Source organism: Syzygium oleosum, unplaced genomic scaffold (genome assembly GCF_021117445.2).
Source record: "Syzygium oleosum isolate NSW1041296 unplaced genomic scaffold, Sole_v2.1 Sole_v2.18, whole genome shotgun sequence".
Classification (NCBI taxonomy): Eukaryota; Viridiplantae; Streptophyta; class Magnoliopsida; order Myrtales; family Myrtaceae; genus Syzygium; species Syzygium oleosum.
In genome coordinates this window covers 402630-418456 of record NW_026607502.1, presented here as the reverse complement: position 1 = coordinate 418456, position 15827 = coordinate 402630, and the positions used below count along the sequence as shown (strand labels likewise).

Genomic DNA, 15827 nt, shown 5'->3' with positions numbered 1-15827 from the left:
AATCTGAAATCCATCTATCTATCCAAAATCTAACTTGTTTGCCATTTCCCAGGCTCCACAAAGCTCCCTCCTTTAATTTCGGCCATGGGTTCATAATTCCCTTCATTGAGATCGAGTCTCCAGGTTTAGCATGAATATTAGTCCTGTTTAGGATGTGGACAATATTTGGCGATTAGAGCTTGTGCCCCGAGACTTGGCTGCGTTATGAGCCCCACGCTGGTTTCATCACGAACCCTTGATAAGTCAATTCGAGAGCTCTAAAACCAAGGTCGCCACATTTCTTAGGCTTACAGATAGACTCCCTATTCATGAGGTGCATTCGACGTTTGTCGGTTGTGTGGTCCCAAATGAAAGCATGAAACTTTTTTCAATCGGTTGAATTGGAAGGGCTTTTATTTCTCAATTTTTATTATTTCTATCAAACCTTCTGCCTTTCCTTAAAGCGAGATGGCCTAAACTTTTCAAAACATACGGATGTTGCTTTAATTATTTACCTATCAAATTTTCGTAACTTTTCAATTTGAATACTATTTAATTTATTGGCGCGAAAGTTCTATTTTTGTTTTTTGGGTTTCAGATTTTATCTTCATATAATGTCGAACTTTTAAAATGCTTCATGAGTTAAAACTTTTGTTCATGAAAAATCCGTTATTGTTTTGCAAATCCGCAATAGTTCCTTTTGGCAAGAAACTATAAGCATTTGACAGAAGTGGGGGCAACTTGCAAGTTACATTTCATGCCGTGCACGACTAAACCTTAGCCTTATGGATCGTTTCTCTATCCATGAATTGTGCAGACGAACCAAGCTAGTAGCTAAAATTAAAGTCTTATTCATTTATTAGCAGGGGACCCCCATCCATGTGTTCAATCTTGTGCCACATACTCGTACTGAAGGTCAAACATACTGTCATACGGCGCAAGTCTTTGTCACTCAGCATTTCGAACCACCCCTCATGGGACCGAAACCAAAGGACTACAAGAATCAGTCCAATGGTAGTTTAAGTTCATAGCTCTGTAAAACAGCTCCACTCGCGAAAGAAACATGGATTTCCTCAGAAATGGTGTGTTGCTCTCATTGTCCTCTCTGGTTCTTTCTCTTCTCTTGGCTCTTGTTATCAAAATGCTGCACAAACTATGGTGGATTCCAATTCAAATGCAAAGAAAGATGGCTGCCCAAGGAATCAAAGGTCCAGCTTACGGGTTCTTCCATGGAAGCACCACAGAGATGCTTCGAATGAAGAGGGAAGCCACCAGCAGACCCATGAGCCTTTCTCACGATATTTTCCCTTACGTCCAGCCTCACTTCCACAAGTGGGCTCAAACTTATGGTGATTAATAGTCCTGTAGTTGACTCAGTTTATCGATGTTAAGATCACGAGATATCACTTGCGAAGTACTTTCTGAACACCCATTTGCTGGACAGGATGTGACATGCCGTTTGAGAGGATATTGATTTGTATTTGAGAACAGGCTCGTTCTTAACTCTTCAATCTATGTTACTCACAAAAATTAAAAAATGTCGCAGGGAGAAATTTCTTGGTGTGGCATGGCCCTCAAGCTTTCCTAGTTGTCTCGGATCTGGACATGGTTAAAGAGGTACTTAATGATAAAGACCACACTTTTTCAAAAATTTTCCTCCAAGACCAAGTGAAGAAGCTTGTAGGTGATGGACTGGTGACATCTGAAGGCGAGCAATGGGCAAAGCACCGAAAGCTGGCGAATTTCGCTTTTCACGGGGGAAGTCTGAAGGTACATTTGAGACATTATTTGTATGCTGGCCATGGGAGCCTTGCTTCCAAAACAAACATGGTAGGAATTAGAATTAGTGAAGTAATTTTGTGGGAGGTATTGGACATGAGAGTGCTTTTCAAATTGTGCTTATGATGGAATGTCAATCCATTTGTTTGCAGAGTATGGTTCCGGCAATGGTGGACTGTGCTCATATTATGATCCAGAGATGGCGTGATCGAGAATGCCTGGAAATCGATGTTTATGAAGAATTTAAACTGTGCACATCGGATGCAATATCGAAAACTGCATTTGGGAGCAGCTACGTTGAAGGCAAAACTGTTTTTGAGAACGTGGTTAAGTTGGGATTGACAATGGCAAAAGCTTCTTCACAAATAAGATTACCTGGAGTCAGGTAAATAAATTTTACGACATGGAGGGTAGTAAAAACATTCAGACAGGACTTCGAATGATTGTCATCCTATGTAATGCGGTCATTATTCGATGTGTCTGCTTTTTGGTCTTTTGGACTTTTACGACGGATAGGATGCAACAGAATACAGCACCCCCTAGAGTTCTTGCATATCACAGTTTGTTTCGCAGATGAACAAAATACTTGGGTTTTATAGTACTTGCTTGTGTGGCTTCTTGTTGTTACAGTAAGCTCTGGAAACCGACTTTTGAGATTGAGGCAGAGAAACTTGAGAAAGGGTTACGAGAAGCTGTGTTAAAGATTATCAAAAGAAGACAACAGAAGATGAATTCCGGAGAGATGGAGAGCTACGGGAATGATTTCCTAGGGTTACTTTTAACGGCTATGCACGATGTTGATGAGAACAAGAAAATCACATTCGATAATGTAATTGCTGAGTGCAAGACGTTCTATTCTGCTGGATTTGAAACCTTAAGCTCATTACTCGCATGGACAGTCTTCCTCCTAGCAATTCACACTGATTGGCAACAAGAAGCAAGGAAGGAGGTCCTTGATACACTTGGAGATCAAGATCCCGATTTCAATGGAACTACAAAGCTCAAGAAGGTAAGAGAAGGTGATTGTAAAAGAATTTTCCTTGAAACAGAGCTAATAAATGTCTATTTCCGAAAGCTGTCTGATAATGCTTGTAATGAGACTACTTTTGCCTATGTACCCAAATTGTTCTACCGCAAAGAACAACACAAGCTTCTTTATCTTCTTGTGTTTTCGAAGAATCTTCAATTATTCTTCTCCTCATGAATGACTCTGGCACTTGTGTATGTGCAGATGGGCATGATCATAAACGAATCTCTCCGCTTATATCCTCCAGGAGTCGGTGTCCCTAGAAAAGTGACTAGGCAAGCAAAACTCGGTGATCTCATTCTTCCTGCAGGTATAATGGTACACATACCAATCCTAAAGATTCACCACGACCCTCAAATTTGGGGAGATGATGCACATCTTTTCAAGCCAGAGAGATTCTCAGAAGGAGTTGCTAAGGCTACAAACAACAATCCTGCGAAATTCCTTCCCTTTGGCCTTGGACCCAGAAATTGTGTTGGCCTGAATTTCGCGACAGTTGAAGCTAAAATTGTTCTTGCTATGATTCTGCAGCGATTCAGTTTCACCCTCTCCCCTGCTTATGTCCACTCCCCTGTCGAACTTCACAATTCTCGCCCTCAATATGGAGTTCAGGTTATCCTCAATGCAACATAGTGTGAACTGCGAAGATGTATATGTGTAAGTGGGCGAAAAAACAGGATGCACGTGTATGCTTTTGCTGTTTTAAGACTTAACCAGAACTGGGACCACCTGCCGAGTTAATTGGCACAGATAGGTGCCTTTCCTGATTGAGATCGTGCAATTTGGCCTCTATAATGCATTCTACTGTGATTACATGGGTGTTTGATCAGAATATGCCACTTTTCTTTTGCCCACACCATTCTGTCGAGATTCAAAAAGTATCAAATGGTTACAACGCAATGATTGCACGCAACTGAGATCATAACATGTTGAAGAGGTAATTCTCTTATGATCTCAGGAGCGCTTGATGGTCACAATATGGAGTTGAGTGTTTCTCAACCCACTATAGTGTAAACATCAACTTGTGTCTTTCATTTACCTATGTATCAAATTGTTTAAGAACTCATATAAAGCCTTGAAAGAAGAAATTTGTTTCTTTACATGAGCGTCGTTAATCCAATGATATGTGCAGAGTAAGAAGACAATATTTTCTCGCAAAAGTAGTCAAGAAAATTCCGTACATGTTGCCCAGTACCCATTCAAGAACTCATCCATCCAAATCTTTAACTTCGACAAGTTTTGTGAGTCCTTGTACCCTGATATTTCGTTCTTTTAATCAGACTTCCTTGATTGGGGATTTTACATGCTATTAGTCCATTACCATGTTAAACATCATTAGAAACATGACCGTATTTTAGGACCACGAGCAATCTTTAATTTAGAAGAATAGGGAAAGCCTTCCCCTATTTCAGTCGTACCTTTTGCTTTCTAAAAACTTAATCTGTTAGGTGAAATCGATAAGAGGTAAGCATACGAAGTTGAGTGATTTGCAACCCTCTACAGTGTAAGCATCAAAATGTATGTTATAATTATGAATCTATGCCTCCTAAGTAGCAAATTGTTTAAGAACTCATATATAACCTGCTGAAAGAAGTAATTTTTTTCTTTACATGAGTGTCGTTAATCCGATGTACGCGGAGTAAGTAGACAATATTTTCTCGTAAAAATAGTCGGAAAAAAATTCCATGCATGATGTCTAGTTCCCATTCATGAATCTGCAACTTCAAGTCTTCAACAAGTTTTGCAGGTTCTTTCACACCAGTATTGCATACGTTTAGCCAGACTTCCTTAATTGGGGATATTACACGCTAACAGTCCATTACCGTGTTAAAGTTCATTAGAAACATGACCATAGTTTAGGCGCACGAGCAATCTTGAGTTTAGAAGATTGGCACTTGGAGACGAAAGCAAACTCAAACCCACAGGGAAAGCCTTCCCCTATTTCAGTCTTACCTTTTGCTTATCAGGGAGAGTGGCAACGGTGAGCTCAAGGCCGAAACCTTGCTAAAGAAGAACTACTGATTGCTAAAAGAACTGGAAAGAGCAAAAGAGCTCTCCGGGTTTGTACTATGTTGGAAAATGAAGCATGACAAAACTTGGGAAGAAAATTTTCCAACATTGCAAGTGCCAAATAAAGTTTCTCTAAACAAGAAACAGAATTCCTCAAGGAAGCATTCATCCTTATCCTAGGAAGATCGATGTGCTGGTGCTTCACTTATCAACGATAAGCTTTGCTCTGGCATGGCCTTCGTTGATCTGGAACTGCTCTCCAATACCGAAGTGAGCCATCAATAGCCAAACAAAAGTTACTAGCTCACCGCCTTTACTAAGTACATGGGCATGCGTTTCGGCCCTACAATGACTGGCTGCATATGACAACAGTTCCACCCATACCCTGCTCATGATCTTCCACTTACCTTTGTTTAGCTTCTCCAGCTCTTTGGCCAAGATGCATCCATCGAACAACACGGATTTGCTCCGATCACCCTTTACATCCACTGGTTTGACGCTTGTGTCCACCTCGTAGATCTTATTGCAAGCGTTCTTCAGTTTAGCCACATTTTCCTCTCCCTTCTTAGTCTTCTCAGAAACCATTTTGATCCCCCGTCTGCTGAAGAACTTCCTGGCCTCGGCACAGGTGTCTCGGTACCTAATCTGGCCGATGCCCGCAACAGCGGACATCATCTTGGGTTGCTTCACTAGGAGATATAACATGTAGTCCGATAGGATCTTACTGAATATCCTATAATTTTGGGCATCAGGGTTGGGGTTGTCGTCTTTGTTGTAGCAGATCTCCGTAGCAATGTGCCACAATAGAAGACTACGGTCGTACTCGACTTCCTCGACATATTGCATCAAACGGGAACATTCTTGCTCCCTCACGCTGCCCTGGAGAACCCATTCACCTCGTGCCTCACATATCTTCCTGGCCGTCTCAGCGTCATCTGCGAATGACACCTTGTCTTGCAACTCGTCGAATATAAACTCCCAAAGCTTCTTGATGAAGGGATTACTGGACACATATTTGATTTCGTCGAGTATGTCCGCTATGCCCAATTTATCAGTGATAAAACTGAAGATTTTTTTGGAAACGTGAGCAACATCTCTGAAGATGCAGCCCAAAAATAAGCAACTTGAAATTGATTCACCAAGGGAGCTAGCCAGGACATTACCATTCCCATGATGTAGCATGGAAAACTGACAATTTTACCGAAACAGCTGCTCAGGCACCCCTGCGGTTTGGAGATTCTTGTTGGACGCTCTTTCAGACAATAGGATAACAGGTTGTAAACCGAGATGGTCTCAGACCACCTTCGGAACATTACTGGTGTATCGAACACATCATACTCAACATTGCCTATTCGACATTTAGTCTTGCCCAAATCCTTCCTCCGATCCATTATCGAGAGGAATTGTGCACCGACGAGTTTATCAAACAGGATCGCCATTTTGGATCTTCTCTTGATATTTTTTATGGTAGCAACAGTCCAATCAGAGAAAATGGCCATAGAAAGAGCTATTGCATCTAGAGAAACAGCCCCGTAGAGCAAGCAGTAGGTAATTCCAACATCAAAACTATGGAATCCATTCTTCTTTAGGCAGGTGAACAACACGAGCTACCACGATATTCGCAAATGCAAAGAACCGAAAAATATAACCAACTATAGAATGTACCACCCGGACTTTGGTGTACAGGACCTTGTACATGAAGTTGAGCTCGACCGCTATGACTTTGAAAGCATCCTCTGCAGACCTCTGCTGGAAAAACTGCCGGCTCTCGTGCCGCTCACGAAAGCTGAAGATGAGATCGACAATTAGACCCTTGAAGATTTCGAAGAAGTGGTGGGCATGCATCACGACGTCGCTCTTGGAAAGAATCCCTTCTTTCACGCCGTCATAGGTCATAGTCTTAGATTCTCTGTCGGGTTCTCCGGTGATATTGATGCGGGCTGGGAGCTTGGCCTCCTTCCGCGATGAGTACTCATCCATAAACTTCGCGTAGTTTGGACCCGGATCGGGCTCTTTGAGCATGGATTTCTTGAAAGTCTCCAGGCTTGCAAGATACAAAGCTCTAGTCCTCTCTGCATACTTGATCAACCCAGCAAGAAGCATCAGTATGGTTGGCACTAAAAGCTTGTTATGGGGCAGTGTCTGGAGGAACACATAGCACGCGGCAAAAACTTGGAAAAGAAGGCCAAGCAAGTGCCGCAGCCAGAGGGCATTATCTTCCAGCGCAAAGGCAGTGATGGTGTCTGGACCGCCAAGATGCACCAGAAGGAAAGGTGCCCAGAATGCTAAGAGATCTCCGTTGTCGGCCAGAGCAGAGTCATCGCCTTGGCTGTTGGAAATGAGTCCTACCGCAAACGCAGCAGCCCAATCGGCCAGCAAGTAAGCCGACCACAAGACGAACATCATGAACATGTTGGCCGTTCTCTTCCTGAACGGTGCAAAGAAGATGAGGATGGTCTGAAGAGAGAGGCTCAGGATGATGAAGCCCCTGAGGTTCCATGTGTCCCAAACCTTCCTGATGCTCGCCGGAATGGGATCGAAAGCCATGTTTTGTTCTTGTGATTACTTGAAGTGAAACCTCTCTAGTTACAACCTCACTCAAGCAACTCAAGTTTCAATTTTTTTTTTTAAAGAAAAAGAATTAGGGAAACTCAAAGGCAGGAGAAGAAAAGGCCATTAGTCTGAGAATCAAGAAACCAGAGATCTTTTTCCTGAGGTATTGATCATTTGGCCATGCTGTATTTTGTGAACACTTGCTTCACAATTTCCACGTCAACGAAAGCATACCCAGCATTTCTTTCTTTTTCCACTAAAATGATAAGCTAAAACAATCCATAAACAATGACTTACCTTGGCGTTTCACATGGCAAGTCTCCCAAAAGATCTTTAAGAGAGAGAGAAGAAGTAAAAAAGAATTACCCATCACATTACTTTCAGAGAAAAGTTAGTAACAAAGTTTTCTGCTTTATAATTGGATGAAGCACATGAGGGAATAGAAACCATCTCAGAATTGGCTAGAATTGTACATAAAATGAATAAACAATGACTCAAGTAACTTTTTGGTTGACCAAAAAGGCCTTGACTTGAGCTTGTTTTAATGGGGTCGAAGGCCATCCCTGTTCACATTTCTGACTGCTCTGCAGCTGTCCCTGATGGGAATGGCATAACCCCCAGCAAGCTGAGCACATAATGTACTTTACATTTGCAAGTGAAGTGTATACAATGCTGTGATTTATTATTAAGTGGAGAATGACATTTTCTTATTAGTATATATGATGAATTAATCTTTCTCATTGTATTGAGGCGTGCATGACAGAAACCCACCATCACAAAGTATCTAGGAAAAGGACAACTACAATCAATGACCCACATAACCTTTTACTGTGCAAGTTTCCCTCATCTGAACAAAATAGATATACATTTTATTAATGATTGAACTCATGTTTACTGGCACAAAAAGAAACAGGGATGGTGGAAATTTTCTCACCATTGATAATAGGAGCCATCGACTGCATTCCATTTGGATTCTCAGTATCTTTTTGCTTTTCATTTTTTACTTTTACCCATCTTTTTGTATAGTTGACACAATAGGTGAGAAGAAAGAAATCTCCATCTCAAATATTCTTAACACCAGCCTAAGTGGGCCACCTCTGAGGAAATCCACCAATAAGAAGTTCAGAACCATGGTTTGACCATTCAAAATTGGATGATCATACCAATGATCTCCCTCTATAATGTTTATACAAAGAACGATCTCAGCAGAAAATTCAAATTTGGAGTAATTGAATTAAGGTCACCCCCATTTATCTGGTGTAGGTGTGAATGTAGACTAAGGGTGCGAATGATAACCATTCTGCTCCAGAAATCAAATTCTTGTCAGAAATTGATTTTTGGAATTCTTGCCAGAAATTGATTTCTGGAGGAGAAATCTGTTTGGTAAAACATGACTAATTCTGCTCCAGAAATTGATTTTTGGAACAGAAATCTATTTTGATTTGTTGATTTTTTTTGCACCTAAAAAAATTTAAATTTTACTTAAAGTGGGTGGCCACATGTATTATAAGCCATTCTGTAAAGTTTTGAAATTTTTGATTTTTTTTAATTTTTTTTTGGCACCTAAAAATTTTTAAATTTCACTCAAAGTGGGTGGTCACAGGTATTCTAAGCCATTTTGTGAAGTTTTGAATTTTTTTTTATTTTTTTTTTTGGGCACCTCAAAAAATTTAAATTTTACTCAAAGTGGGTGGCTACAGATATTCTAAGCCATTCTGTGAAATTTTTTATTTTTTATTTTTTTTTATTTTTTTTGGGCACCTCAAAAAATTTAAATTTCACTCAAAGTGGGTGGCCACAGGTATTTTAAGCCATTTTGTGAAGTTTTGAAATTTTTATTTTTTTATTATTTTTCTTTTTTTGGGCACCTCAAAAAATTTAAATTTCACTCAAAGTGGATGGCCACAGGTATTCTAAGCCATTTTGTGAAATTTTGAAATTTTTGATTTTTTCATTTTTTGAAATTTTTTATTTCTTGTAAAAAAGGAAATTTGGGCTAGAATGCATTCTGGAAGAGAGAAGCTACAAAAAGTAGCTTCTCTTTTTTGGGCCAAAACTCATTCTGGAAGCAAAAATTCATTCTAGAGCAAAAAAAAGAATGAAGTTTTACCAAACGCGTTTTTATTCCAGAATGCAAAAATTGCTCCAGAATGTATTCCAAAATTATTTTAACAAATGCATTTCTATTCCGGAATGCATTCTGGAGCAGAATTTCTGCTCCAGAATGGATTCCATGCGCGCCCTAACAGACCAACTTTTAAATTAATCATTACCAACTGGCCAACTGTTAAGGACATTAATAAAAAGAAAGCTTTTATGTATAAAGTTAGTTATTTCGGAGAGTTTTTAAGGTAACCCTCAAGGCTCTGAAAGAAACAAGAGCCTCTCTATTGATTTTATCAGAACTCCAGAATTACTTTTTCTGGGTGTACATTCTTGGAGGCATATCATCTGACAGCATACAAACAGATTCGAGTAAAAATGCCTTCGGACAGTCATGTCTCTCTTCCTCCAAAACCTCTTGAAGAAGAAATGAGGACGAATTCAGGCGTTATTATGGCTCGAGAGATCGAGCTGTACCTGCTCAAGAAGTTCCAAGATGGAATAAACCCTAAAGTTGCATTATACAAAGACTTCCAGAAGCTGAAGAAACCGCTTAAAGATGGACTCAGCTCATCTTCATGCGAGGAAAAATCGATCAGGGACAATCTCTATTACCTCAACATGGCAAAAGTACACAAGAAGTGCCATAACTTATGTACGGCGATCACTTTGGTGCCATAACTTTTTTTCGGATCACTTTGGTGCCAAGTCGGAGGAAAAGTGATCACTTTAGTGCCAATTTAGCCGGAAATCCGACGTGGCATTTTTTATTAATTTTTGACGCCGACGTGGCTCGCCGGAGGCTGAGTCAGCGTGTACAGTCAGCATTTTTTATTTTAAATAATTTTTTCCAGCATGTACAGTCAGCATTTTTAATTTTAAATATTTTTTTTCCTCTTCTTTCCTTTTTCTTTTCTCCCCTCGCCGGCCGGTTGCCGGTGGCCGGCCGGCCACCGGTGAAGCCTGGGAAGGGCTGGACGAGGGCGGTCTTGCCCATGGCCGGCGAGGGGCGGCCTCGCCGGCGACAGGCGAGGCCGCTCCTCGCCGGCCTGTGCGAGGCCGTCCCTCACCGGATCTAGTCGAGGCGGGCGAGGGTCGCCCCGCTGGGCGGGCGAGGGTCGCCCTCGCCCGAGTCGGGCGTGGGCGACCCTAGCCCGACGCCGGCGAGGGTCGCCCTCGCGGATCCGGCGAGGCTCGCCTCCCCTGGGCCGGCGAGAGGCGGCCTCGCTGTCTCCGGCGAGAGGCGGCCTCGCCTGTCTCCGGCGAGGCCGCCCCTCGCCGGCCATGGGCAAGGCCGCCCTCGCCCAGCCCTTCCCGGGCTTCGCCGGTGGCCGGCCGGCCACCGGCAACCGGCCGGCGAGGGGAGAAAAGAAAAAAAAAGAAAAGAAAAGAAAAAGGAAAGAAGAGGAAAAAAAAAGAAAAAAATATTTAAAATTAAAAATGCTGACGGTACACGCTGGAAAAAATTATTTAAAATAAAAAATGCTGACTGTACACGTTGACTCAGCCTCCGGCGAGCCACGTCGGCGTCAAAAATTAATAAAAAATGCCACGTCGGATTTCCGGCCAAATTGACACTAAAGTGATATCTTTTCCTCCGACTTGGCACCAAAGTGATCCGAAAAAAAGTTATGGCACCAAAGTGATCACCGTACACAAGTTATGGCACTTCTGGTGTACTTTTGCCCCTCAACAATATCCTGACCGAGTGCCAGACACTATCAAAGAAGTAGATTTTGACCAAATACAGAATAAAGAGCAGCCTGGAGAAGATCCAGGTGGAACTTGAGCACAAATTGGGAACCAGCAGGAGCAATAATACTCCACAAGATAGCAATGGCGGATGCTTGACGAAGAGCCGAGAAGTTTCCGGTCCAATTCCTTTGCCAGCAGATCACGGGTTTGATTGCGAACTGGTGTTACTGGAATCTCTGATCAAGAAACCTAGCTCCGACAAATTCAAGGCGATTGGTGTGGTGGGGAACGGCGGGATTGGCAAAACAACTCTATGCCAACTGTTCTTTAGCAACCCAAAGAGGACCAGTGTCACACCCCGAACACAACCAAAACGGGATCATAACACGGCCATCCTTTCACCCAAAGGACGCAGCTTCAACTTAAACAAAACCCGAATAACATCAGAGCTTTCTAAAACCATCAAAATGATATATACAAATCCAACAAAAAGCTATTCCAATAGCTCAACGTCACTATGTACAACGTACCCAAAATCCCACAATCAAAAAGAAATCCTCCGACTAATGCCCGCTCACGCCCTACTTGCGGCCAGCAGAAGAACCTAAAAGGTATGTAAGATAAGGGGTGAGCTACCATGGCTCAGTGAGTAACATATTTCTTCTAAGCGGACCGAACAATCACTATGCAATAGTATCAAAAATGTCACAGCCCATAACTCAAACTCAATGTACAATATAGCCAAAAATATCTCAAAGGTATAATAATTTTTCAATAAAAGTCATCCTTATCAGATTACTCAATAAAAACTCACTTAACAACAATAGCCAATCATCAATGATCTATCTATTGACTAATCTCATCACATAACACGTTGATGGTTCATCCATCAACCAATCTCATGCTCGTCATCAAACTATGGTCAAGTTTAACGCCGTGACAAAGGCGACCAAGTTTACTCCTTTTGGCAAGGTCTACCACCTATTATAAGCCGGCGCTTCGGCCCAAAAGATATCCTGACAGTATGCATACTCCCCCCTCAACGGGTTCTCAATATAGGAATACGAGCAGCAGCAACTTATAACTCAATCCAGAAATCCATAATCAACACCAATAAATCCATTTCACAAAACATTTCGCAACAAGAATAGCCCTCGGCTAATCCTCTTCACAAAACCTTTAATATAAGCATTCACAAAAGCTTCATTTCAATAACGTCATAAGACTTTTCAACTCATTTCACAATCGACAAAAGGTAGTAAATGATCAATCCAATTTATGCAGAAAACATGCTCCACTGTATTAAAAATTATATCCATTATCAAAATATGAATTTGTAAATTCATAGAAGATATAATGTCCCTCACCTGGTAATCGAAAAACTAACCCATATGTGTTACTCGAGCCGACGGTTCCAAAATCCTATCAAACATACGGAAAACGAATCAAAACCGAGTAATAATTCCCCCTAACGCGCAATTCGAATAAGCTAAGGCTAACTAGCCAATAATCCAACACCCATGTGCCCACGACGGCTTGCTCAAAGGAAAAAAATCTAATGCCAACCACAACGAACTACTCGCGCGCCAAATTTCCACGCATCATAACTTCCTCCACCGGACTCCGTTTTGCGCGCTCTTATAGTCAAAACGAAACTCATCTAGTATACTATGGATGTCCCAACACAGCCAACCCAAACAACAGCCCAAAAACGACCATAAAAGCCCTGGAAAGTACTGTTCACGAAATTCCAGATTATGCTCTCAACTTGAAAATTTGATTTCGGACAAACCGTAACTCCAAATCGATATCCGTCAAAATGCACAGCCCCACAACACCATAATCTTTCATTTTCATGGATATTTAAGACTTGACAACCCAAAAACTTGGACTACGCAGCTCAAATCCACATAACTCTTATTTCCGAGCCCTAATCGAAAAATTACTCCGATAGGACTAACGAGGGTTGCGAGTACTTACTAGTCGTTGCGTTACGTAGTCGGAACGGCTTGGCGAGGACCCACGCGCACAAACCCTCCCTTTCATTTCTTCCCTTTCTCCTCTCCTTTTTGCTTTTCTTTTCCTCTGTTTTTCTTCTGTTCTCCCGCGACCAGCCGCTGCTTTCTTCCTTTTATCTTCACTTTTTGACTTTTTTTTTTTAATCCTCCTTCAGCCTAAGTCTTTTGACCTAGTCAAAAGAAAAGGCAAATGTTACATTCTACCCTCCTTAAAAAATTTCGTCCTCGAAATTTAGCCTTACCTTAACTTTCAAACAAATGAGGGTATTTGTTTCTTGCTTCCTCCTCAAGCTCCCATGTGGCCTCTCTCTCAGTATGATTTTGCCATTGAATTTTCACATAAGGGATTGTGCATCGCCGCAGCACTTGCTCCGTCTTATCCACAATGCGAATAGGCCGTTCTTCATATGTCAGGTTTTCTCTTAACCTTAAAGGAGTGAAATCCAATACGTGTTCAGGATTTGTCACATATTTTTGCAATAAAGATACATGGAACACATTATGAATTCCAGATAATGCTGATGGCAAAGCCAGTTTATAAGCAACTTCACCAATCTTCTCCAATATCAAGAACGGTCCCACATATCTTGGACTTAGTTTCCCACGAGTGCCAAATCTCATAACACCCTTCATAGGTGAAACCTTTAGGAACACGTGATCTCCCACATCAAATTCTATCTTGCGCCTTTTAAGGTCTGCATAGCTTTTTTGACGGCTTTGAGTTGTTTTCAGTCGCTCTCGAATCAACCTGACTTTTTCTTCTGATTGTTGTATAAACTCAAGGCCAGTCAACCTCTTCTCACCAACATCGTCCCAACAAACCGGACTTCTGCATTTTCGACCATACAGTGCTTCAAAAGGTGCCATCTTAATACTGAAATGGTAGCTGTTATTATAGGAGAATTCTGCCAAGTGAAGATGGTCATCTCATGAACCACCGAAGTTAATAACACAGGATCGTAGCATATCCTCTAACGTCTGAATCGTCCTCTCCGATTGCCCGTCTGTCTGTGGATGAAAAGCTGTACTGAAGTTGAGTTTAGTACCCAATGCCCCTTGTAAGCTCTTCTAGAAGTTGGATACAAACCTAGGATCTCGATCAGAAACTATGCTCACTGGAACCCCATGAAGTCTCACTATCTCATTGACGTACCGCTTAGCCATGTCTTCAAGTGAAAGGCCAAATCGATACGACAAAAAGTGGGCCGATTTAGTCAATCGGTCGATAATCACCCATATAGCATTCTTACCGCTTGGCGTTCTCGGTAAACTGACGATGAAGTCTATGGTAATATGCTCCCATTTTCACTTAGGTATCTCAAGTGGATGTAGTTATCCACCTGGTTTCTGATGTTCAATCTTTACTTGCTGACAAACCAGGCATTGATCGACAAACTTTACAATGTTTTTCTTCATGTTGACCCACCAGAAATGTCCTCTCAAATCTCTATACATCTTAGTACTTCTTGGATGAATCGAGTATTTAGTACCATGAGCTGCCTGCAATATTTCCTTTTTCAACTCAGGATCATCAGGAACACATAGCCGACCACGAAACCTCAATGACCCATCTACATGAATACTAAAATCCAACTGTCTCCCAGCTTTTACGCCTTCTCTGATCTTTCCCAACTGAGAATCATCATTCTGTTTAGCCTTAATTTTGTCAATCAATGTCGGTTGTACTCGAAGATTAGCTATCTGAGCACCCAATTGATGCACCAATACCTCCAAATCTAGCTTCCTCATATCCTCAAGGATAGGCTGCTGAGAAGTGAGCAACATTGCCATGTTTCCAGAAAATTACGACTTAAGGCATCCGCTACTACATTTGCCTTACCTGGGTGATAATTGATGGATAAGTCATAATCCTTCAAGAGTTCTAACCATCTCCTCTGCCTCATGTTCAATTCTTTCTGAGTAAAGATGTACTTCAAACTCTTGTGATTAGTAAAGACCTCACATTTCTCACCATACAAGTAGTGTCGCCATATTTTCAAAGCAAATACAACTGCTGCCAATTCAAGATCATGAGTGGGGTAGTTCTTTTCATGTGTCTTCAACTGTCTAGAAGCATAGGCCACCACTTTATCGTCCTGCATAAGAACGCACCCTAAACCTTCTTTAGATGCGTCACAATAAATTGTGAAGCCACTGATTCCTAAAGGTAAGGTTAATATGGGAGCCGTCACTAACCGCCTTTTCAATTCTTGAAAACTGCGCTCACACTGATCAGACCATACAAACTTAACTCCCTTTTGAGTTAGGCGAGTAAGTGGACCAGCTATTTTGGAGAATCCCTCCACAAATCTCCTGTAATAGCCAGCTAGCCCAAGAAAACTTTTCACTTCTGTTACATTGGTAAGGCGATTCCACTGAACAACCGCTTCAACTTTCTTTGGGTCAACTGCGATGCCATTCTTCGAGATAACATGACCCAAGAACTCAATATGATCAAGCCAGAAAGCGCACTTACTGAATTTAGCAAACAATTTCTTCTCACGCAAGGTCTGCAAGACAAGCTTTCAAGTGTTGTTCGTGCTCCTCCAAACTCCTCGAGTACACCAGGATATCATCAATGAACACCACAATGAATTGGTCGAGGTAATGTTTGAATACCCTGTTCATCAAATCCATAAAAGCAGCAGGTGCATTTATCAATC

The 15827-nt window shown here is 41.6% G+C and overlaps 2 protein-coding genes across 3 annotated transcripts; one reads left to right on the top strand and one right to left on the bottom strand.

Annotated features, from left to right (window-relative positions):
* The first annotated feature begins 935 nt into the window (after positions 1-935).
* LOC115690870 (cytochrome P450 CYP749A22-like) lies at positions 936-3639 on the top strand. Of its 2 annotated transcripts, none has more exons than XM_056319686.1 (5): positions 936-1328; positions 1526-1809; positions 1911-2143; positions 2389-2767; positions 2990-3639. In XM_056319686.1, the coding sequence occupies exons 1-5, from the start codon at positions 1043-1045 to the stop codon at positions 3416-3418; spliced, it is 1611 nt and encodes a 536-aa protein (XP_056175661.1). In that variant the 5' UTR covers positions 936-1042; the 3' UTR covers positions 3419-3639. The 2 variants fall into 2 exon arrangements, with proteins under 2 accessions (XP_056175661.1, XP_030473210.1); XM_030617350.2 differs by having other exon boundaries at positions 940-1328; positions 1526-1749.
* A 1718-nt stretch (positions 3640-5357) lies between these two features.
* On the bottom strand, positions 5358-7414 carry LOC130140409 (uncharacterized). The gene has a single exon (XM_056319729.1). The coding sequence runs from the start codon at positions 7340-7342 to the stop codon at positions 6362-6364; it is 981 nt and encodes a 326-aa protein (XP_056175704.1). The 5' UTR covers positions 7343-7414; the 3' UTR covers positions 5358-6361.
* Positions 7415-15827: the final 8413 nt, after the last annotated feature.

Coding starts and splice junctions, on each gene's coding strand:
- LOC115690870 (XM_056319686.1), top strand. CDS start 1,043: ATGGATTTCCTCAGAAATGGTGTGTTGCTCTCATTGTCCTCTCTGGTT. Junction 1,329..1,525: donor CAAGTGGGCTCAAACTTATG/GTGATTAATAGT, acceptor AAAATGTCGCAG/GGAGAAATTTCTTGGTGTGG. Junction 2,768..2,989: donor GAACTACAAAGCTCAAGAAG/GTAAGAGAAGGT, acceptor GTGTATGTGCAG/ATGGGCATGATCATAAACGA.
- LOC130140409 (XM_056319729.1), bottom strand. CDS start 7,342: ATGGCTTTCGATCCCATTCCGGCGAGCATCAGGAAGGTTTGGGACACA.